At 39.3% G+C, this 24,838-nt stretch overlaps 1 protein-coding gene and 1 long non-coding RNA gene across 11 annotated transcripts in view; both read left to right on the top strand.

Moving 5' to 3' along the window:
• ANKIB1 (ankyrin repeat and IBR domain containing 1) overlaps positions 1 to 9,386 on the top strand; it is a 159,579-nt gene extending 150,193 nt beyond the window's left edge. For 7 of the 9 annotated variants that reach the window (XM_012450828.2, XM_064380395.1, XM_012450823.2 and 4 more), the window contains 4 exons: positions 114 to 165; positions 4,352 to 4,463; positions 5,719 to 5,855; positions 6,210 to 9,386. In XM_012450828.2, the coding sequence (XP_012306251.1) occupies positions 114 to 165; positions 4,352 to 4,463; positions 5,719 to 5,855; positions 6,210 to 6,947 (1,039 nt within the window). In that variant the 3' untranslated portion in view covers positions 6,948 to 9,386. The remainder of the gene's footprint in view (positions 1 to 113; positions 166 to 4,351; positions 4,464 to 5,718; positions 5,856 to 6,209) is intronic. The other 2 variants (XM_012450827.2, XM_012450829.2) reach the window with 2 other exon arrangements.
• A 7,699-nt stretch (positions 9,387 to 17,085) lies between these two features.
• LOC105716222 (uncharacterized) overlaps positions 17,086 to 24,838 on the top strand; it is a 31,138-nt gene continuing 23,385 nt past the window's right edge. Inside the window, exons 1-3 of one of the 2 annotated variants that reach the window (XR_010344057.1) lie at positions 17,086 to 17,677; positions 18,867 to 20,100; positions 22,700 to 22,848. This is a non-coding gene — a long non-coding RNA (uncharacterized LOC105716222). Of the gene's footprint in view, positions 17,678 to 18,417; positions 20,101 to 22,699; positions 22,849 to 24,838 lie in introns of those variants that run through there. The other variant, XR_010344056.1, reaches the window with a different exon arrangement.

The following is a 24,838-nucleotide window of genomic DNA, read 5'->3' as shown; positions in this document are numbered from 1 at the left end:
TTAAGCAAGTTCCAACAGAGGAATTCAAAGTAATGTTCAAAGGGCAAGGATCTGATTGTGTATACTTTGTAGTACTGATATTAAATCAAATGGTATGTTTAATTTCTTTGTAGCTTTGCTGGTGGAACATGGGATTGGGAATATTTAGGATTTGCATCACCAGAGGTAATTGTTTTATGGGGTTTTTGTTTTGTATTTTTTCTTAGTGCAATTGTGCTTGCATTGGCATCTTTATCTATTCTAAATCCTACTCAGGTTATCAGCAACGCCCTCTCTTTCTTTTGTAACTAAAATGCCTTAACAGAGCCTACATTAAGCTATTTATGTGGTATTGGTATATCATCACATTGTTAAATGCATTACTCTTATTGTTTTTAATTACTGAATAGTCAGAATTAAGGCAAATTTACAATATACATTTTTGAAAAAAATCTTCTAATTTGTTAATAGTTTCATTTATTATTTGTTTTAGTCTGAAACTATTAAAAATATAAAAGAACAATCTGTTTTTTAAAGTTAATGCAACAACCCGAGGGAATTGATTTCTAATCAGTTGCTAAAGTGGAAAACTTGACATTAATAATGTGTATGCAGAAAGAAGTGCTTTGCTTGGTTGCTTTCTGCTTATCTTTAAGACTTTCACACTCTTCTTTTTTGTTCTTGTTGTCATTAATATACCGTTTTAAAATACAGAAGGTCTAAATTATACTGCAGATAGCAGTTGTGGCAAATAAAAATAAGACAGAGTGAAACTCTTAATCACAGAACTGTTTTCTGAGATTTAAATTGCCACTGTCACTGTTGAGTCTGATTTTAAAATGGTTTTAGCAGTTCTCTGTACTTCTCTTTTTCCATCCTTGCTCTTTATGAAACAGTATTTGATGCCTATATTATGATAACCCTTCAACTTAATTTTTTGAAGGGGACAGGACAAATGATGACACCTTTGTTTGTAATGTATAACCCATTTGTTATCTGCAACTGAAAGACAATGAAATTGATTATTATCCAGGCATGACTGTGGCTTATTTAAATCAGATACTTTCTCTTTTCAGTTGCTGAAGATACTTGCAATCACCTGTGGCTTTTGTGTTGGTAGATACATCCAAGAAAATATTGACTTGAAAAAAAAATGGTGCTTAGAGCCCTGATCTGGAAATTTTAAATTCACTTAAATTATTTAAAATTGTGATTTATTAATGAAATTTTTATTTTAAAAAAGTGAACCTTTTTCTTTATCTGATCCTGTACTGTTATTATTTCTATGTTATAATATATTTACAGCTTCAGGGATATTGTGGCAAATTTCCACCTAAAAGGAAGAATAAGCAAACTGAAATTATTGAAAAAAAAAAAAAACCTAATGATTTCAGTATTTTAAGGTAAAAACACAATTTAGCAAAAATAAAACCTTCATCAGTGTTATTCATAATCATGTATGTGTATCATCTTACAGCTTCTGGGTCTGACAGGAACTTTAGGAATCCTGAAATATTTGTCCTTGAATATTGAGGGCCTACCAATATGACTGTCACTTCATCTTTTATGAATTGATAATTTTTTAGAAATTATTTATTTTTAGTTTTCTTTAGTCTTTAACATATTGAAACACTAGGCTTTTATGTAAACCTTATTGCAGATATAAAGAATTACTACACATTGTGAGACTTTCAAATTCTGCATGTGTACGACTATCAAGTAACTGCTAAAATTATATTTTTTAAAAATAGCTCTTTACCTTAATAAAGACTGTGAGGGGAAAAAAAACAAGGTTACCAACTCCAGGATACTTAGGTTGAATTTATTTTTTTTTTCAGTGAAGTTAATTTCATCTTATTCTTTTCGATTTAAATTGAGTCTGGCAAGCATAAAAGTTTGTTTTATGCTACTTTAAAGGCAGTGGAGCTTAGTGGAAATAGCATAAACTCTGAGGAACATCTGAATTCAAGTTCTAAGGGTAACTTATTAGATCCTAGGCTATATTCTTTCTTAATTTCTCATCTTTACAGTGTGGATGGTGATACCCCATGGAAGTTCTAGAAGGATTAAAGCATCTCATTAAGTCAGTGACAAAATGGTTGCAATTATTACTTAAAACACCTTCTTACAGCTTTTCCCTCTATAAATACTAGAAATTTTTAGTCTTCTCTGTGTCCTTAACATTCTCAAACTACTTGGCGTATACTGACTACAGCTTTTTAATATGCATTCTTGAAGATCTTAGGAATCCTTGGAAACTTTCAGATAAATTTTATTTTATGAGAACAATATTTTTAAGCCTGTTGCATCATGAGAGAATATCATCTGAGAGTTTCCTGTCAGAACGATTAGAAATACAAGTTTCTTTGCAGTTGCTTTTAAATGGTTTTGTTTTCTTAAATTGGAGATATGTATAGTCTATGGTCAGTAATAGTTTCATTCATAACTTTATACCATTATGAAGTTTACAAAGTAAGCAAATGATCCCTATATAAACCTTGAATTGAGATAAAATTTTCTTTTTAAACACCATTTTTGTCTAAGAAATGTATGTAGTTGGTGTTCCTCACTGGTCTGTTAAGGCTTGATGACACATAATAAGTTATCAGTTTGAGATCACGGGCCTCTAGGAAGCGAGGAAATGATGCCCCAGCTCAGCGAGAAATTTTAAAGAACCTCTATAAACCCTCAGGGCACTTGGAGTATCTTTCATTTATTAGTTTCTAACCTAACAGGATGCCTCTCACTTCTTATTAAGAGTCCAACTACTTATATAAATGAAGGAGTTCAAATAAATGTCACCAGAGTGGTATGATGTGAAAGTTTTATTTGTGATATAAAATTTGTCTTCACCTACTCCTAGTACTTTCACAATATAAGCATATTCAATATTCTAGGGTAACCAGGATAATCATAAAGTTGAGTGTCTTAGTGTTTATCACAGAAAGACACCATAATGATTCTCTAAATTAGCCCTTTTATATTAGTATCATGTACCCTGGCTACCTCCCTTCCCCTTCCCTCCATTCCCCTCCCCTCCTCTCCCCTCCCCTCCTCTTCCCTTCCCTCCCCTCTCCTTCCCTTCCCCTCCCCTACCCCTCCCTTCCCTTGCCTTCCCTCCCTTGCTTTCCCTTCCTTCCCCTCCCCTCCCATCCCATCCTGTCCTGTCCTGTCCCTTCTGTCACTAAAAGTACATTTATACCCAGGTAATAGCAGATGGTTCCAAGTTGTACCCTCGTGATAGCAAACTCACTTTAAATATTATCACAAATGTAAAATAGACTGAGGACATCTGCCTAAGTCTGTGTTCATCCCATATGCTAAATGGAAGGCATTTCCCCTGCCTGTGTTGTAAATAGCACCACATATTGGCTTATAAAGAAAAGAAGCCAAATAATCATCTTATTTTAAAGCTAATCTAACATTTGCCTTTTAATCTAGTCATTTGATTTGTGAGTGTTGTATGTAGCAGTCCCAAAGAATAGAAAATCTAACAATCTGGCAAGTACTTAACAGTGTGTATTCTTTTTTATTTTTGTTCCTTTTTTTCCTGTTACATATATCCTAGTCACTTTTCTTTTTTTTTTTTTTTGGAGATGGAGTCTTGCTCTGGTCACCCAGGCTGGAGTGCAGTGGCGCAATCTCGGCTCACCGCAACCTCTGCCTCCCAGGTTCAAGTGATTCTCCTGCCTCAGCCTCCGAAGTAGCTGAGATTACAGTCCCCACCACCATGCCCAGCTAATGTTTTTGTATTTTTAGTAGAGATGTGGTTTCACCATGTTGGCTAGGCTGGTCTTAAACTCCTGACTTCAGGTGATCCGCCCACCTCGGCCTCCCAAAGTGCTGGGATTACAGGCGTGAGCCACTATGCTCAGCCCCAGTCACTTTTGTAAAACCACTTTCATATCCAGGTGCAATGGCTCACACCTGTAATCCCAGCTACTTAGGAGGCTGAGGCAGTGGGGATTGCTCAAGGCCAGGAGTTCAAGACCAGTTTGAACAACGTAGCAAGACCCTGTCTCTAAAAAAAAAGAGAGAGAGTAATATGATTGTGGTATTAATTATAATACTTAGATAACAAGATCCTTGAAATCATCAGGCATATGAAATAGGGCTGTTCTAATCTAGCATTGGGGCTTGCAAGTATTCCCAGTTTATCAGGCAATTGTAATGACTGTTGAAAACTTCTTTGTTTCCATTTTACCTTTTGTGTTTCCTTGGCATGGCAAAACCTGATGTTTCAGCCAAGTGATTTTATAATGTGTGTATAAAATCACAAACTTTTTCCTCTGGAAAAAAGTATGTAGTTTGTTTTATTTGCATTTTAAAAATTGCATGCTCTCTTGTATTTTATAACCTTTGGTTTATGCAGGAATATGCTGAATTTCAGTATCGGAGGAGGCACAGACAGCGTCGTCGAGGAGACGTGCACAGTCTGCTCAGTAATCCTCCAGAGCCTGATGAGCCAAGTGAAAGCACTTTAGGTAAGCCCCTGGGTTGTGTATGGTTTAATCCCGAAGCTCTCCTGAATTTATCCTTCAAACTGGCTGATGTAAATGTTTGTAAAACAGTTTGTCATTTAGATATAAATATGCAGATGCTTCTATTGTGATGGGATAAAGAAAATCAGGGGAGTTAAGAGCATGGGCTGTGGAGTCAGGCAAACTTGGATTTGTTACCCCATCTCTGCTGCATATTAGCTGTGTAACTTAGTGAACTCACAACCTCTCTAGGGCTGTTTCCACATTCTGAAAAAACAGTAATAATAGTGCCACCTTATAGGCTCATTGTGAGTATTAAATTATATAATGCATCTAAAACACGTAAGCACCTAGTGAGCACTCAGTTAATTGTAGTATTGATACTGTTTTTGTGTTCATATGATATTTGTCTCCTAGCCTTAGTTGTCCCGTAGACATTATTTAAGAGAGAATTTCTGGCATTAGAGATATTATTTTAATTATTCAACCTTCATTATTAAATTATTAAGTGAAAATCTTTTTTATTAAGTGAAAATCTTCCAACTATAGTGTCAGGATCAATGGGACTAAAGATTTGCTCTTCAGACTTTTGTAATTCCCAAATTATTTAATTTTAAGCAATCCAAAAATGAAAAACCTTTTTTAGTTACTGCTTAACAAAAAAAGAGAAATGGATAGTAGCCCTTGCATTTATGAATAGAACCATATAGACTGCAAGCAAAAATTTAAAAACATCAGCTAGGCACGATGATTCATGCCTGTCATCCCAGCACTTTGGAAGGCCAAGGCAGGCAGATCACCTGAGGTCAGGAGTTTGAGACCATCCTGTCCAGCATGGTAAAACCCTATCTCTAATAAAAATACAAAAATTCACTGGGCATGATGGCACATGTCTGTAGTCCCAGCTACTCGGGAGGCTGAGGCAGGAGAATCGCTTGAACCCAGGAGGCGGAGGTTGCAGTGAGCCGAGATTACTCCACTGCACTCCAGCCTGGGCAACAGAGGCTTTTTTTAACCTTTACTCAAAAAAAAAGGGAAAAAGTCATGGATTAGAAGTGATAGTGTCATATATATGTTATTGCTCATGGTAAGACAAATATGGATGAGAAATCCCAGAAAGATTAAGTGAACATGTCAACATAGGTTTTCCCCAGCACTGAAAGAGAAATTGCCAATTTAAACTCAGGTGTATGAAAAAAAATAATAATAAGTGTTACTTGTCACTAAATTGTCTTTGGTAACAATTGCTTTGAAACAGATATTCCAGAAGGCGGCAGCAGCAGCCGCAGACCTGGCACATCCGTGGTAAGTTCTACATCTATGAGTGTACTGCAGAGCTCTTCCCTGCGTGACTACACCCCTGCCAGTCGCTCTGAAAACCAGGACTCTCTTCAGGTAGCCTTTCTGAGCAGCCTCATTGCCTATGCTTTTGCTCTTTCTCTGTTGAGTGTGGTTTCCTGTTTTTATTTTCATTGCTTTCCTGTTTCTTCCTTCCATTCTAAAATCTTTGTTCTAAAGATGTGCTGCAGGAAAAGATTTTACCATATTTTAGATTTATTTTAAGGTAGGGTTTTTTTCCTTTTGCATGGGCACAGAGAAAATTATAATAAGATTTTAGTAGATAAAATAATTATTCCGTATAAATAGAATTAATAATCTGTTGGTAAAGGAAGAATGGTAAACCTGATTGGGTTAAATCTGTTTTTCTTTAGTCAAATTTTAAAGTGATTTTGCTTTCTGTTGCTTCAGGCTCTGAGTTCCTTGGATGAAGATGATCCCAATATACTTCTTGCAATACAGTTATCACTGCAAGAGTCTGGGCTGGCCATCGATGAAGAAACTAGAGACTTCCTAAGTAACGAAGCATCCTTAGGTGCGATAGGCACTTCTTTACCTTCCAGGCTGGACTCTGTCCCCAGAAATACAGATAGCCCTCGGGCTGCATTGAGCAGCTCTGAGCTTTTGGAACTTGGTGACAGCCTCATGAGACTAGGAGCAGAGAGTGACCCATTTTCAACTGACACCCTCAGTTCACACCCTCTCAGTGAGGCAAGAAGTGATTTCTGTCCCTCATCCAGTGACCCTGATTCAGCTGACCAAGACCCCAACATCAATGACAATCTTCTTGGCAACATCATGGCTTGGTTTCATGACATGAACCCTCAGAGTATTGCCCTGATTCCTCCAGCAGCTACAGAAATTAGTGCAGATTCCCAGCTCCCCTGTATCAAAGATGGGTCAGAAGGTGTGAAGGATGTGGAACTGGTGCTGCCAGAAGATTCAGTGTTTGAAGATGCCAGTGTCAGGGAAGATAGAGGAACCCAGATGGAAGAAAATCGTTTGGAAGAAAATATTCTGACTGAGGAAGCAGCATCTCAAGCTGGTGACAGTGGTAATGAGGCGGCCAACAGAGTAGATGGTTCAGATGTTTCAAGTCAGACACCTCAAACCTCAAGTGACTGGCTGGAACAAGTACATTTAGTGTGAACTGCACACATCTGGGCTCTAAATGAATTACAGATACAGATGGTATGCTAGGTGGAGTATGCTTGATAGAGACTTTGATTCACTTAATTCCAACTCAGTGATAAACCACCAACATTAGGGTTGAATACAAAGGAGTTCCCTTGAATGGTAGCTTCATTTTTTATTTTAACCTTACAGGGAATTTCCTTTGTACTTAATTGAATAGCTTTTCCCCTTTCTGCTGACAAAAAGAAGAGCAAGAGAAAGAGAAACAAAAATGAAATAAATAGGTTGTATTCCACATTTTAAGAAAATGCAGTCCTCTATTTAGCCTAGGGTTGACAATACTTAAATTGAACATTTAAACTAAAGGCTTACTCCCTAATCTTTGGGTGGCTTTCCTTTAAAAAAAAAAAAAAAAAAAAAAGTTTTCTTCATTCTAGAAATTCATTTTGCATAGATCCGATAACATGTATGTTCTCAATCTCTTTGTGCTCTTCTGTAACTTCCTTCCTTCCTTTTTGTCTAAGCAATGTGAATTGAAGTCTCTTTAGTACCACATCTACCACAGTGTAATTAGTTTTAATTTTCACATGAAGCAAAGATTTCCTTTCATGTCTATTTACAGTCCGGTTGTGCCAAACTCTGACTTGTGTGCTGACTAACAAGGCATTTAGGTGTGCAGCATCCTAGAGTGCTCCAGGGCAGTGTCAGCGTTCTTGGGAGTAAAAGGTGCCACTCAGTAGCAATGATATTCCAGAATTAAGTGGGTTTTTGTTGCCATGGAGACTGCATTTATATAAATGTAGCCTGTAGCTTAAGTTAACTAAACCTAATGCTGCTGTTAAAAACAGTTTATTTTAATATTAAAATACAGTTGATTAGCAACAGCGGTGCTGTATTTTAAGAGACACTTTATTGGAAGTGCAATCATAGTTATTTGTTTTCATAATTTTACAGTGCATTCTAATTACTAATGGGTGCAATTACTTTTAATGGTAGGTGTTTTATAAAATAGAAAAAAAAGTGGAGTTTTCATGAGTTATAGTAAATCCGACGATTATTAAGAAATTCAGTAAAACATCCTGCGCAACATGTTACCGTGCCTTTGCCTAACCTAAATGGATAGTTGCCAGTTAAATAAGTGAGTAATTCAAATTTCAATGTCTCTTCTGAAGTAACTATGCTATGAATTGCAAAGACCTCCATAAAACCACCCATGGCCTTGCTTTTACAGTAACAACTAAATGTTCAATCAGTTTGTTTGACTAACTAGCAAATGCTGACATGTGTTTGTTCTATTGCACAATACTCATTTGCTGTGTGATTACTGTTTAGTGTTGAAAAAAATCAACTTCCTAGTTATCAGTGTCTACTGTGAAGAAAATACTGGTCTTAGTTGTAATTAAGATACAATGGTACAGTGTGTAATTAAAACTAGAGTAAACTGTTGGTATGGCTGTTTTACTTACATATTATCAAAACTAGCGTAACATAAACAGAATAGGTAAGTGCAACACTCCATTTAGTGTTTTGCCAAATTGTTACCAGAAATCTACAGATACCAAAATTTCAGTTCTGAGTTTGTACAGGCAAGTCCTGGGCTGGGTAAAAAGTTATATTAGTATTATTATCCACAAGCGATGTGATTATGGTTTTTGATGACTTTTTTTCCAAACCCTGCTTTTGAAATATGCTTATACTTAAAAATCATATTGCTAGGACACTATATTAGAATATTTAATATTCCCCAGATCCTCTTAGGATAAACTGTGGGAATCCTCCTATGCCATGCATATCAAAGGTCCACATTAGTTTTTATTTCTCCAGTGATCAGAAACATTGATATCAATACCTATTAAAGTTAGTGGGGGGAAATATTAACTTTATCTACAGTGTATTACTGTATATTAAACTGAAATAGTCCATTAAAGGATTTTTTATGAATTTATTTTGGATTAAAAATATCAACACCAATAAGTTTTTAGACCAAGTTGTAACTTTTCCAATATAGAGTCTTTGCATCACATTGAGGCATCTCGCACAGCTGCAGTTAAGGTGAGAAAGGATGCTCTGTGTGAAGATAGCGTACAAAATGGGTTCCGGTTTCCTTGCACCTTGTGCAGTATCCTTTATTTCTGTGCTGTTCTCTTCTGAGCATGAAAAATGATAACTATCCAATTTGTATTTCCTTGGTACATATTTTAAAAACAACACAGTCATTGACTTTACAATTCAGTAATGAAGTTTGGCAAAGCCTATTTTGTAAACAAGTTAATTTTATAATGTAAAAAAAAAGTTAATCTAACCTTGACTTGTTATTTGCACTTTCATAGTCTATACTTGATACATTCCCACTTTATATACAGTAGGATTCTACAAACGTGTAGATGTTTGGCCAAGTGAATGCTGTTAATAATATGTAAAATTATTTGATTAAACATTTATTACTTAAACTACTTCCATTTTGTCTCATTACATTGTAGACTTTGTTTTAACCAAGTCAGAAAGCTGATTTTCCTCAAATTTAAATCCCTCCAGTGCGATGGGATCAATTTGGTTCTTACATGTAATTGATTAGTGCCTAATATTTTTACACTAGCCACTTACTGAGCATTTTATATCCCGGTGATAAATACAAAAACACTGCATGACAATGTGTTAAAACATTATGACTTCAGTGCTCATTTTATTGACATCACTGTAGCTTTCAGAAGAAAAATGTTATTACTTTTTCTTGAAATCTAATAGAAATACACAGAAAAATAAGATATGTTTTGTGAAATTGCTTAGGAAAGAAAAAAAAATTCATGCCATTTGAATAAAAATGCCTGCTTCTCTGTCACTTTATTATTGTGTCCCTTATGAGTTACCAAAACAACCCATGACATCTGACCTTGCGGGTGCTTCATGGGGTCTGCCGGTGATAACCATTTAAAGCAGTGTCATTTTATTTATACCTTTCAGTGTGTGGATCTGAAGTTAGCTACCAATATTCATATGCTGACTTATTCCTTAAATGTTGTTCATTACAGCCACTGATCTCACTCTTTATCTCCTTTGAGTCCTCAAATATTTATCATTTATGTGTTATGAATTAAAATCTGGAATTTATTGTTTGGTCATAATTTTAAAGCAGTGATAGTGTATCTCTGAAGAGTAAAACCTTGGAATGTAAATATTAAGTGATATTACAAACTTTGGTGGTGTTTTAAGGAAATAACTCCAAAGGAAAATATTTTTCATGCAGTCAGCTCTTGGACTGAGTAGTAGTTTTTTGGGTTTTTTTTCTTTGTCCTTTTTTTTCTTCTGAGACAGGATCTCACTCTGTCACCCAGGCTGGAGTACAGTGGTGTGGTCATAGCGCACGGCAGCCTCAACCTTCCAGGCTCAGGTGATTTCCCTACCTCAGCCTCCCAAGTAGCTGGGACCACAGACACATGCCACCACACCTGGCTAATTTTTGTGTTTTTTGTAAAGACAGGGTTTTGCCATGTTGCCCAGGCTAGTCTTGAACTCCTGGGCTCAAGAAAGCTGCCCGCCTGGGCCTCCCAAAGTGCTGGGATTACAGGTGAGAGCCACTGCGCCTGGCCCAGAAGTTTAATCTCAGGATTATGTTATAGGCATAATTACTGGGTCTTCTCCGTGGCAACAGTATATTGTCTTGTCAGTTGTTAAAACCTTCTCACCAGAATGAAAGATTTCTTTCTAGAAAAATTGAAGTGGCTCTTTCTAGACTGTGTTATGTGACAGTCCTTTAGGAACTAGCTGTAGACTTAGCTCTTAAAGATGAATTAGAAAAGTTTCTTTTAGCTCTCACAGGTAGCTGACAGACTGATTGGTGGCCAAACTTTTGAAGGAATTATTCTTCAGTCTTTGAAACTGCAATTTGACAATATTCTTGATCTAGCTATCTTCATCTCTTAGCCAACTGTCTCATTAAGTATTTATTGCATAAGTGCCTAGCCTGTGTGAGGCATCAGTATACAACAGGTTGAGAGAGAAATACATGAGAGTGAACAGAGCGAAAGCACAAAATGGATAATTGTTGGAGGATACAGTCAGGCCTCTTATCTTACTAGGTGTGCCAAGACTGCAAGGCCCTGTTGACAATTTTGCATGAGCCATCTCTTAGGATTTATGTAACTAGTAACTTGAGGTCAAGGAGCAGGCTTAACTGCTTACTATAGAAGAATTGGTTTCCTCACGCTCAGTGTTCAGCCTAACTCCAATGTGAACACCACTGTGTGCTTGCTATCCTTCCAGGCCCATTGCATTGCCCCTGTGAAACCGGAGACAAGGGGAACTGATGCGGATATGCTGAGGTTCATTCTGAGTGCTGTGCCATGAGTGATAAACTCCTTTGCCTCTGACCCGAGTCTCATGTCTTCTGTCAGCGTTCTTGAGATTCTAACAGGCTAACTTACTGGTTTGTCAGTAAAGTGAAATCCTGGAACTGAAGAGTTTTGGCAACAAGGATGGGATGCTGACAAAGATGTGATATTCTGAAAAAGGAACCATCGGCCAGGTTCTGGAATGTAAGACTCCCTGGGATCTGGTAGTGAATGCTCTCACCCTAATGAGGGTTATAGGGAGAGGGTTGGTGGACACTAAGGTTTCCCATGGTCCTACCTATTCACAAACAGGAGGCAATGTTTAGAGGCTTAGCAACAAGAGGTAGGATTGAAACAGTGCAAATGGTGCTTTGTTACTCCTGCAGGCAGGCAGAGGAAAGGAGGTTTTCATGACAACTCCTGTGGCTGAGTCAAGTCCCAAAATGTAAAATAAATGATATTATCAAGAAGAATCTTGCTCTTCAATTGAGAGCCTTGGGTAGATTGAAAACAGTTTATTTGGTTGAGCTGCAAGCAATTACAGCACTGTTCAGATGCCAAAGTGAATGCAAAGCCATGCCTAAAAGTGCAGAGCAGGCCACAGCCAGTTCAGTAATGAGGACAAAGTGTTGGGTGCAGGGGTGACAGAAGTGCCGAAGACTTCGGGGTAAAATGTAGCGTTGTGCATGGGGGAGAAAAGAAAGAAGCCTGGGGCCCCAGTTCTTTCTGAATGCTGTAGGGGCTCACCGCTGCCACAGGAGAGGTAGTTGTCAGTGTTCCAGCCCTGATCCTGGAGCAAGAGCCTAAAGGAGAAAAAAGGCTGAAAATTAATTTTCTTCCCCACAGCCAGCCTCTTCTGCAACCCTCCTGATTGGGGGATAATGTGATCCAGCACTTACTTGCCACTTGTAGCCCCTGACTTGCACACATTCTCGTCGGTCTGTGGTATTCCTGTGGTGGAAAAGGCTTTTTAACATGTTCCATGGTGAGGAAGGGAAGCTAATGGTATCTTGCAGGTGGGGCCTTTTGGGTGATTCAATGTAATGTGGCTTCTAAATCTGAATGTGCAGTGGAATTGATGTGTTGTATACCCACACTTACCTGTCTCATAATTGTCTGTGGGATCCTTTCAAGGGCTGCCACATGTACAGAGGCCATAATGGGCTGTGTAAATTACACCCCAATGTGTCTCTGACCCCTCCTAGGTGGTCCTCCAGACACAATACAGAATCTCAGGAGGAGAAAGGGAAATTGCTGACTGACTTAATGGCAGTCAGAGCATTCAGGCCTTTTCCCAACCCAGTGTGGCCACCTACCTGACCCAGCCACCAAAAAATATCCACTTTGAAAAACAGGGAACTTGTTTTTTTAAATATATATTTTATTGTATTTTAGGTTTTGGGGTACGTGTGAAGAACAGGCAAGATTGTTGCATAGGTACATACACGGCAATGTGGTTTGCTGTCTTCCTCCCCATCACCTATATCTGTCATTTCTCCCCATGCTATCCCTCCCCAACTCCCCACCCTCTGCTATCCCTCCCCTAGTTCCCCCCTACAGACCCCAGTGTGTGATGCTCCCCTCCCAAAACAGGGAACTTCTAATGTGCAGCTCTCGAAACCAAATACCTGACCGATGGAAACCTTGGGACTTGCTGATCTGACATCTCGACTTTAGGGTAGGTCACTTCTAATTGGAGAATTAACAAGATGGAAAGGCTCCAACAGGCCTTGCTAGTCACACTGAAATGACATATTTGAGAGGGCAGCTAGTCTGGCCCTAGCAGTATCTCAATTTTACTTGAAAAATTATAGCTGTGCCTTTGGGGGAAATTTTGTGCCCAACTTCACTGCTTATAGCACAGCCACTAGCTGATGCTAGAATGGCTGGACTTAGTTCAGTTGCTGGGCAGCAATTTGTGCCAAATCCCAGTGATTTTTTTTTTTTTTTTGTAGCTATAGATAATTCTAAAATGTACATGGAAAGGCAAAAGAACTAGAGTATCTAAAAAAAAAAAAAGAAAACTAAAATGAGAGGAAGTATGCTACCCTCTTTCAAGACAGTGTGATACTGGTGAATGGATATACACATAGATCAATAGAATAGAACATAGAACCAGAAATAGCCTCACACTAATATTGTCAACTGGTTTTAACAAAGGCGCAAAAGGAGAAAGGATGGTATTTTCAAAAAATGGTGCCTTATACTCTGTATAAGGTATAAGGCAGGCAAAACTTAGGAACCTCTACTTAAAACTCACACTTTATATATAAAACTTAAAATTGATCATAGATTTCAATGTAAAATATGAAACTTTTAGAAAAGAACATAGAGTCTTCTAAGATGTTGGCTAAGCAAAGAATTTTTAGACGACACCAAAAGCATAATTCATAAAAGAAAAAATCTGATAAACTGGACTTCATCAAAATGTAAAATGTTTGCTCTACAAAAGATCTGATAAAGAAGATGAAAAGACAAGCCTGGGAGAAAATATTTGCAAACCACGTATCTGACAACTCATAGAATGTATAAAGAAGTCTCAAAACTAAACAGTAACAAGACACTCCAATATAAAATGGACAAAAGAAATGAAGAAAAATTTCACCAAATAAGATAAATGACAAACACACGGAAATTGTTCAACATCACTATCCATCTGGGAAATGCAAATTAAGATCACAGTAAGACACCACACCTATCAGAATGGCTAAAATAAATAGTGTCAACACCAAATACTGGTAAGGATGTGGATAAACGAATACTCATACATTGCTGATGGGAATATAAAATGGTACAACCATCCTGGAAAATAATTTGGTAGTTTCTTTAGAAACTTAAGCATACACTTACCATATGACCCAACATTTGCACGTGTGGGCATTTAACACAGAGAAATGAAAACTTCCAAGTCCACAGAAAAACCTGTACACAAATGTTCACAGCAACTATTTGTAATAGCCAAACCTGAAATCCACCAAAACGTCCTATCATAGATGGCTAACAATGGTACATCCATGCAGTGGAATACTACTCAGCAATAAAAGGAACAAACTATCGATTCAGCCACTTGGATGGATCTCAAGGGTCTTATGCTGAATAAGAAGAAAGGCAGCCTGAAAAATATCACATGCTATATTATTCCACTTATATAACATTATTGAAATGACAATGAGTTGGAAGCAATTTAGTGTTGGCCAGGGGTTAGGCATGGTGCGGGGCAGGGAGGTATGTGTGTGACTATGAAGGAGTGACACAAGGGACATCTTTGTGATGATGGCATCGTCTGTATCAGTTGTGGCTATATGAATCTACATGTGATAAAATCATATAGAAATAAACATATTTACCAAATCCTGGTTTTGATATTGCACATTATGTGAAAGGTACTCATTGGAGGAAACTGGGTAAAGCATACACAGGGCTTCTCTATACTATCTTAGCAACTTCTTATGAATCCGTTTGAATTGTTGTATTATTTCTATTCAATTACTGAAATATTTTTAAATTTAAATTAAAAGAATAAACAGATGGCAGGCCAAAGTTGGCAAATAGGATATGGTTTGCTGATGCCTCCTTTAGAGCAACAATTCAAATAAATCAAATGTTATCTTCTTAGTGCATTATGAGCTGTCAATATTACTGCAACTTGGGAGCCATTGAAGATATTTTTAACAGCTAATTCGTTTGTTTCAGAAACTTGGATTAAGCAAAGATACTTAATCCAAGTATCTTTGGATTAAGATACTACCAATGTTGGTAAGAAACTACCAACATTCATTTTTGATGGTAATGTCAAATATATTCCACAACATTTTGGCCATTGACTTTATTTGAGCCTATGAGTGCCAAGTGGCACACTGATTTTTTTTGGGGGGGGGGATCATTTTTTATTATACTTTAAGTTATTGGGTACATGTGCAGAACGTGCAGGTTTGTTACATAGGTATACACATGCCATGGTGGTTTGCTGCCTCCATCACCCTGTCATCTACATTAGGTATTTATCCTAATGCTATCTCTCCCCAATCCACCACCCCATGCTATCCCTCCCCTAGCCCCCCACCCCGTGACAGGCCATGGTGTGTGATATTCCCCTCCTGGTGTCCATGTGTTCTCATTGTTCAACACCCACTTATGAGTGAGAACATGCAGTGTTTGTTTTTTTGTTCTTGTGTCAGTTCGCTGAGAATGATGGTTTCTAGCTTCATCCATGTCCCTGCAAAGGACTTGAACCCATCCTTTTTTATGGATGTATAGTATTCCATGGTGTATACGTGCCACATTTTCTTTATCCAATCTATCACTGATGGGCATTTGGGTTGGTTCCAAGTCTTTGCTATTATGAACAGTGACGCAATAAACATACATGTGCATGTGTCTTTATAATAGAATGATTTATAATCCTTTGTGTGTATACCCAGTAATGGGATTGCTGGGTCAAATGTTATTTCTATTTCTAGATCCTTGAGGAATCGCCACACTGTCTTCCACAATGGTTGAACTAATTTACACTCCCACCAACAGTGTAAAAGTGTTCCTATTTCTCCACATCCTCTGCAGCATCTGTTGTCTCCTGATTTCTTAATGATGCCATTCTAACTGGTATGAGATGTTATCTCAATGTGGTTTTGATTTGCATTTCTCTAATGACTGGTGATGATGAGCTTTTTTTCATATGTTTGTTGGCTGCATAAATGTCTTCTTTTGAAAAGTGTCTGTTCATATCCTTTGCCCACTTTTTGATGGGGTTGTTTATTTTTTCTTGTAAATTTGTTTTAGTTATTTGTAGATTCTGGATATTAGCCCTTTGTCAGATGGGTAGATTGCAAAATTTTTTCCCATCCTGTTGCCAGTTCACTCTAATGATAGTTTCTTTTGCTGTACCGAAGCTCTTAAGTTTAATTAGATCCCATTTGTCTATTTTGGCTTTGTTGCCATTGCTTTTGGTTTTTTTAGTCATGAAGTTCTTGCCCATGCCTATGTCCTGAATGGTATTGCCTATGTTTTCTTATAGGGTTTGTATGGTGTTCGGTCTTATGTTTAAATCTTTAATCCATCTGGAGTTAACTTTTGTATAAGGTGTAAGGAAGGGATCCAGTTTCAGCTTTCTGCATATGGCTAGCCAGTTTTTCCAACACCATTTATTAAATAGGGGATCCTTTCTCCATTGCTTGTCAGGTTTGTCAAAGATCAGATATGTGGCATTATTTCTGAGGCCTCTGTTCTGTTGCATTGGTCTATATCTCTGTTTTGGTAACAGTACCATGCTGTTTTTATTACTGTAGCCTTGTAGTATAGTTTGAAGTCAGGTTGCACGATGCCTCCAGCTTTGTTTTTTGTTTTGTTTTGTTTTTTTGTTTTTTGCTTAGGATTGTCTTGGCTATGTGGGCTCTTTTTTGGTTCCATATGAAGTTTAGCATGCTGATTTTTAAAAGAACATGGCTAACTGTGCACTAGCCTTTAACACCAAGGTCCATTTGTGTATACATAGATATGTTCATCCAACTATGCCTAGAGCTAGAGAAGAGAATATTCACTTGGAAAATATAAAGATTAACAAGTAAAAGTAAATGTTAGATAGTTCCTACATTTGTGGGCATTATAGAAAGTGTAGCCAGAAGCCAGAAGAGTGGATTCTCCTCTCTCTTTTCCTGTCAATAATCTTTCATTTTATGTTCGTCTTGAGTTGACTTATAAATGTGCTACACATTGTTAGATTTTGGACCACTCCTGAAAGATTTTCAAATTAGTGACTCTCTTTTCAAACAAAACTTCTAATATTGAGAACAAATCAATCTACTCATTGGATAGACTGACCCTAAGAGGTGTATTTTGCTCAGAGTCCTTACTCAATGCAGAAATCAAAAGACTGTCATAGAAGTAAGGACTTTTAATCAAGTCACCGCTGCTATGTAATGGCATGTACAATAAGCTCATACAATAGGCTACATGTGTTTGGGAACATTGCTGAGACAACAGAAATCCCTAATGCCATACTGGGAAAGGGAAAATTCAGAAAGCAATGGGGCTGTCACATGTCCCTATTACTGTATGTGCATGAAGGTTGATGCCAAGGAGAATATGCAAACGCTTAAGTAATTCCCAGCCGAATTTACTTTTTTGTATGGAATTAATTCACTGTGTCTTCACTTTGGCAGGTGTATACACAGTAATATTTGTTAAAATATCCAGACCCAGAAGCTTTAAGGGGTCCTCCTAGAGTTTTTTCCTGAGTGACTTTAAAGAACCTTTTTCTTCTATGTGCTCATATTACAGAGGTTAAGCCCATCTTCCAGGACTTTGCTAGTAATAGTAAGAGACTATCAACTGAGTATGAAACTCTGCTGAAATAAAGTCCCCTTCTGAGAGATACCATAACCAGAAAGTAATGGATATAGGGCAAACTTGTGACAACAGGTAATTAAAAAGTCAGACATCTGGGACTGCGTATAGTGTCTGTACTTACACTCAAATGGCTTCCTTGAGATCTGTAAATTCCGCTAAATTGCCATGTCCAATACTTTTGATAATGGAGGAAGGAGTTGTCACAGTCTTCTCTGGCTCACTCCCTCATGCACAGCTGGGGGCAGCTGAATTAAACCTCCTCCAGTGTTCTCTAAGCCCTAATCCCCCAAGAACAGGCTCTGCAGAACCAACCTCCCCCTGCTGTACAGATCCATCCAATTACATCGCAACTCCCACTAACCCCTTTGTCTATTATCTTGATAATATATGATTGGTTTATTCCACCCCATTTATCACCCATGTTCTGTCCTTTAGTGCCTTAAGCCTAGGTTATTGCACGGGCCCTTTCTCTCTCCAGTATCTCTCTTCTCCACCCTAACCCACCCACCATGACCAGACCAATAACCCTAAAGCAGTGCCTTCATCACGATACTGCAATCAAAACTTTACACCTACAAGATAAAGCCTGAAACCCTGTGCCTGATATTTTAGGTCCTCCATCATCTGGCACAACTATTCCTCTACATAAATCTTTTTCTCTAACTCCCTCCACAGACTACCTTAAGCATACCAGGAGCATACTGGCTTAGTGTCTTTGTTCATACCGCAGCCATGACATGTTCTTCCTGCTGGGGCAAGCACCAAAGACTAGCTGGCCTAGGACTTGGAATTAGAAATAGGTGAGGCAGGAATGTAGACATAGGTTTCTCTGGATAAAGTGTGAGCTTTTACACATCTGAGTAAAATCTTTTTCTCATGAAACATCTTATACCCCCCAAGGTATGAGACTCAGGAGGTATATAAAGATCTATTCAGCTTATGACCTTCAGGAATATAATCAACATTATATAAAACTGAATTCAAAATGTCATGGAACTTTTTGTTGTTTGATATAGAGCTTCAGTTTTGCAAGATGAAAAAGTTCTGGGCTGGGAGTGGTGGCTTAAGCCTGTAATCTCAACACTTTGGGAGGCCAAGGCAGGTGGATCGCTTGAGGGCAGGAGTTTAGGACCAGCCTGTGCAACATGGCTGTTAGTTAGCAGTGGCAAGTATCCAAGCCACAGGTCTGCAAAGCGTGTTACTGGCAGAACACATCAGTATCCGTTCAGGTCTACAGTAACCTCAATTCTTGCCTCCTCAGAAGGAAGAATTCGACTGAGGAGCATAAGGCAGAAGAAGAGATCAAGGCAAGTTTTAGAGCAGGAGTGAAGATTTATGATAAAGCTTTAGAGCAATAAGGAAAGAAAGTATACTTGGAAGAGGGCCAAGTAGGTGGCTTGAAAGGTAAGTGCACAGTTTGACCTTTTGACTTGGGGTTTTATGCATTAGCATTCTTACGGGCTCTTCCATCCCTTCTCCCAGCTCCTAAGATCTTATTGGGAAGTGGCTGATCACCAGTTTCAGGTCTTTTCTATCTATTAGAAGAAGGCCTTTCCCTGGTGCCAGCTGTGACCAAGTATTACTTTAGAGAGACAGTTAACTGCCTGACCACCTGATGATCACCCAACACTCCTGGTCTGTGTGAGGTGGGAGCCCTCTCCCACCCTGCTTGTACCAGACTGGCTACCCACTGTAACATAGTGGGACCCTGTCTCACACACACACACGCACACACACACAAGCCTGGCGTGTGTGCCTGTAATCCCAGATACTAGGGAGGCTGAGGCAGGAGGATCACTTGAGCCCAGGAGATCAAGGCAGTGAGCTATGATTGTGCCACTGCACTCCGTCCTAGATGACAGAGTGAGAGCCTGTCTCAAAAAAAAAAAAAGTTATTGATATTGCTTGCACTTACCAATATCTTAAAAATGGTTAAGATGAACAGGGCATGGTGGCTCATGCCAGTAATCCCAGCACTTTGGGAGGCCAAGGCAGGCGGATTACTTGAGATCAGGAGTCAAGACCAGCCTGGCCAACATGGTGACACCCCATTTCTACTAAAAATACAAAAACTAGTCAGGTGTGGTGGTGAGCGCCTGTTATCCAAGCTACTTAGGAGGCTGAGACAGGAGAATTGCTTGACCTGGGAAGCAGAGGCTGCAGTGAGCCAAGATCATGCCACTGCACTCCAGCCTGGGCAACAGAGCAAGACTCCATCTCAAAAAAAAAAAAAAAAAAAGCTATACCCCACCAGATGGATTCTATTATTCTCTCCAGTCTGACTCTGGAATACAAGAGAAAGGCAGAATACTTCGGTTTATCTCTTTCAAAATATCAGATGCCAGAATATTCCCACAGAATGTCCAAATCAAGAGAAGAGAAAGAAGTAAATGTAGGTTTCTGTAGTCAATTGTATTCACCTGGAGATATTTGTTTACAGCTTTAAATAGTGCTCAGAAAACTTCAACAAAGGAATGGGCATCTTACAAGTGTTTGTAAGTATGTAATTATGATACTCATCTTCTGAATCTATAAAAGTTAGACATGTCCCCCTGAAAGTTTTGCTACATGACAATGCTTGGTTTCATTTAACAAAAAATAAGTATTCTTAATTTTTTTTAAATAAAAGGGCTTCTGAAGTGGTGACTTCCGCATGTCTGAGGCTGGCAGCACTTCAGAGCACCCCTCCTTCCTCTTCTCCGCAGACACAGAATAAAAAGGAAAAGGTTGATGATGTCCAAGTAGATGTTCAGGGCAGCAAAAACATACTCTTCAGGGTCCAGGGAATAATGGTGGTGCCCTCCCAGCATGAGCTGCACATCCATCACCAAGTACTTGAAGAAAAGGAAGAATTAGCTACTTAAATTGTACATTTCTATGAAATAAGTATCCCAAATGATCCGGGAAAAAATGTTAGCATCAGGAGAAACGCTGTAGAAAGTCTGTTTTGGGCCGAATATGTTCTTCTTACAGCCTCAATCAGTCACTGGGTCCCCAAGTTTGTACTCTATAAAAGCAGGTGCCTAACCTCAGCTGTGAGTCCCTTCTCCCTCCTTGTCCCTATGTCTCATTCCAGGACCTTTGAGAGCAAAGAAAGCTAAGGTGGCCAATTATTCCAATTTGCCCAAGACTTTTGGATATTCTGGGAAACTCCTCAGGCAAACTGGGAAACTGGGATAGTTGGTCACCCTTGTTAAAAAGGAAAAATAAAAAGTCCCAATGGCTGAGCATGCAGCTTTGCTCTTAGCCTCCATCTATCACCCTAGAGTCCCAGCTCCTATGGAAAAGTGGTTTTCTTTCCCTTCCCTCCCCAAATCTCTGACTTTAATTTATTGCTTCTTAAAAGAGACTCAATCATTTCACAGACATGCATGGGATGTAGCTTCTCGGGAGAGGTTATGTGCTTGAGGGTAGACAGGAACATGGGAGAGTGAGAGGACCTTGATCCAGTGGTTCCCCACCGTGTCCAGGAGGAACAGGGCTCAGGATACCACCCAAGACACAACCAACCCACAGGGAAGCCCCAACCAGGATTCAGATTCCCGTGAGCATTTCAGAATGAGGCATCTTGCCTCACCCGCATGCCCGCCAACTCTGATAGTTAAGCATCAGCGCACACACATCCCAAAATTCAGTTTCCTTCTCCAACAATTTGTTTGGTATTGGGTAGACCTGTTTGAGACAATAGTTTTTGCTCTGCCTGCAGACGGGAAACAGAAACATCAACATAATTTTGCATGGAAATGTCTGCAAGCATCAATACAGCAAGCATCAACACACAAAGTCTGAGAGTGTAGGAATAAAGGAAAACGAATGCAAATAATTTCCCTTTATAATGGGAAAAGAAATGAGAAAACTGAAAGATATATGCTTAACCTTGTCTACAGCCATACCACCCTGAACATGCTCGATCTTGTCTGATATATACATGCTTAACCTTAACTTCCTGGTGTGAATTTTTCTAACAATTGAAAGATATAACACAATTCCAACAACAACAAAAAGGAAGCAAACTCTGGATCGTTTTTAAGCTTTATGATAATATATGGGGTTCATTACACCATTCTCAATGCTTCTGGATATGTTTAGAAATTTTCAAAATAAATAATATTAAAAAACAAAATCCCAGTGGGCACAGTGGCTCATGCCTATAATTCTGGCACTTTGGGAGGTGCCAAGGCATGTTGGATTGCTTGAGTTCAGGAGTTTAAGATTAGCCTGGGCAACATGGCAGGACCTTGTCTCTACTAAAAATAAAAAATCAGCCAGGTGTGGTGGCATGTGCCTGTAGTCCCAGATACTGGAGAGGCTGAGCTGGGAGGATCGCTTGAGCCCAGGAGATAGGGCTGCAGTGAGCCATGATCATGCCACTGCACACCAGCCTGGGTGACAGAGCAAGACCCTGTCTCAAACAAACAAACAAACAACAACAAGAAAACCCTGAAAGATGTGATATGATAAAAGCATGAAATGGAATTCCATGTAGCCCTTGAAAAAAATTAGTTGGACCCAGGTCTGCTAATATGTGGAAGCCATTATTTTTAAGTGAAAAAGCAAAGATAGGCCGGGCGTGGTGGCTCATGCCTGTAATCCCAGCACTTTGGGAGACCGAGGCAAGTGGATCACCTGGGGTCAGGAGTTCTAGACCAGACTGGCCAACATGGCCAAACCTCATCTCTACTAAAAAATACAAAAATTAGCTGGGCACATTGGCAGGCGCCTGTAATCCTAGCTGCTGGGGAAGCTGAGGCAGGAGAATCACTTGAACCCAGAAGGCAGAGGTTGCAGTGAGCTGAGATTGCACCATTGCACTCCAGCCTGGGAGACAGAGCAAGACTCCATTTCAAAAAAAAAAAAAAAAAGCAAAAGTAGAACATTATATATAGTATAGCTATGTTTGTGTAACAAGAAATGGTGCCTATATGTAAAGAAATTCTAAAAAGATTCCAGGAAACTGTTAACAGTTGTTGCTTCTGGGGACGGGATAAGAGACAGATTTTAATTTTCATTTTATAATCTTCTATGTTGTTTGAATTTTAAAACATGTGCATGTATTACTTTTTAAATAAAACATTCCTTAAAATAATTTTAAAGCTGTGACAGCAAGAGATGGGACTAAATGGAAGGAAAGACGTTCCCAGATACATTAGCAGTGACCTCCACCAGTTCTCTAGAAGTTTCTACAGCAAAAGAATAGAAGCTGGTCTGGAAGGAGAAATGAAAGAAACCACATCCCTGCTACAGTAAGTTTCAAAGCTTATAAATAACGCTTCATTCTTTTCTGAAATATTCACTTTTTTAACAAAAGGGATGTTTTAGTGGATCCAGAAGACCATCTGGCTCTCCTGAGGGTAATGGTTTTAAATATGATCCTTTAAAAGGGAGCTGAAGAGTTTCCAGTGAATTACTAACCCCATGTGACTCCAGGCCTAGCACAAGGGCTTGTCAATGCACATACCACATTCTTTACCAAAGAGATGGAGCAATGGACTTATGAGTGAGAAGAGCACAGTTCCGAGTCCAGCATACAATAGATGCAGCCACTGCAAAGAGAAATGATACAGTTGTTTATCAAGCAAAAGATTTGGAATAATGAAAGGGCTCATGTAGGCCACTGCTTCCAGATAAGGAACCATTATTTAGAAAGCTGAATCTGTGGGGGAATTTATCTTTTCTTTTTTAAAATTAAATTTCATTTTATTTCAATAGCTTTTGGGGAACAGGTACTTTTTGGTAACATAGATAAGCTCCTTAGTGGTGATTACTGAGATTTTGGTGCACCTGTCACCTGAGCAGTATATACTGTATCCAATATGTAGCCTTTTATCCCTCACACCCCTCCCATCCTTCCCCCCAAGTCCCCAAAGTTCATGATATCATTCTTAGTCAACAGCACCCAATTCTACTCAATTCCAATATGCAAGCAAATAAAAACTAGGCTTGCACATGTCAAATAATATTCACCAAGTAAGTGCTAAACGTCTCATGTGTGGTAGGGCAAGTAGAATGTATCAGACGTATTTCACTTTGTGCCCAATCCACGTAGCCCTTCTAGAGAATCTGCCCTCCCCTCAGTTCATGGAGCAGGAAGCCTTGTGGTCATAGTGACCTTCACACATCCTGGCTAGAGAGGAGTGAAGAGCTGGTGGAAGACCCCAGCTCCAAAAATAGCGAGTCTGATGACTCATCAGGAACTTCTTATGTGTGAGTGGGCTTAGACAGATTCACCAGGCCAGCTGAAAATCAGTTCTCAGGATAGAGGGAACAAAGCAGCAGAGGCTGTTGTATCTTAACCCGTGCCAGCACTGTTACTGCTATAAGCAGAAGTGGCTATTTAACTCAGCCCCAAAGAGGAAGGCAGGGTTTTCGTTCCTGGGAACCCCAGTTCTTCTTCCCATCTAGGAGGTTCATGAGTTTCTTTGGCTCTTTGCCTCAAGCTAGTCTGAGTGGTATCTGTTCCTTGCAACGCAAACAGCCCTGGTCAGAATATGGAACTAGTCTAAATGCAAAAGCCTTGGTTCTATTGGGGAAGAGGATAAGGAAATAGACTACAACATCTGAAAAAATATACGGCATTAATTCTTTAGGATGAGAAAGCTGGTTCTGAGAGGGGTGGGCAAAGCACTGCCAGCTTTCACCGAGGCTAGGTTCTTGGTGAAGACGATCAGAAGCCAGTGACACAGGCTGGGAGACACAGTATTTCCAGACTGAGCTAATAGTAAGAAAACACCTGATCAGGCCGGGCACGGTGGCTCACGCCTGTAATCCCAGCACTTTGGGAGGCCGAGGCGGGTGGATCACGAGGTCAAGAGATCGAGACCATCCTGGTCAACATGGTGAAACCCCATCTCTATTAAAAATACAAAAAATTAGCTGGGCATGGTGGCACGTGCCTGTAATTCCAGCTACTGGAGGCTGAGGCAGGAGAATTGCCTGAACCCAGGAGGTGGAGGTTGCGGTGAGCTGAGATCGCGCCATTGCACTCCAGCCTGGGTAACGAGCGAAACTCCGTCTCAAAAAAAAAAAAAAAAAAAAAAAAATACAAAATTAGCTGGGTGTGGTGGCGCGTGCCTGTAATCCCAGCTACTCCAGAGGCTGAGGCAGGAGAATCGCTTGAACCTGGGAGGCGGAGGTTGCAGTGAGCCGAGATTATGCCATCACACTCTAGCCTGGGCAACAAGAGCAAAACTCTATCTCAAAAAAAAAAAAAAAAAGAATTAAGAAAAGAAAGAG

This window comes from Aotus nancymaae, unplaced genomic scaffold (genome assembly GCF_030222135.1).
Source record: "Aotus nancymaae isolate 86718 unplaced genomic scaffold, 86718_ANA_hifiasm-v0.15.2.pri h1tg000025l, whole genome shotgun sequence".
NCBI lineage: Eukaryota > Metazoa > Chordata > Mammalia > Primates > Aotidae > Aotus > Aotus nancymaae.
The sequence above is the reverse complement of the archived record's forward strand: the minus strand, read 5'-3'. Positions and strand labels throughout refer to the sequence as shown.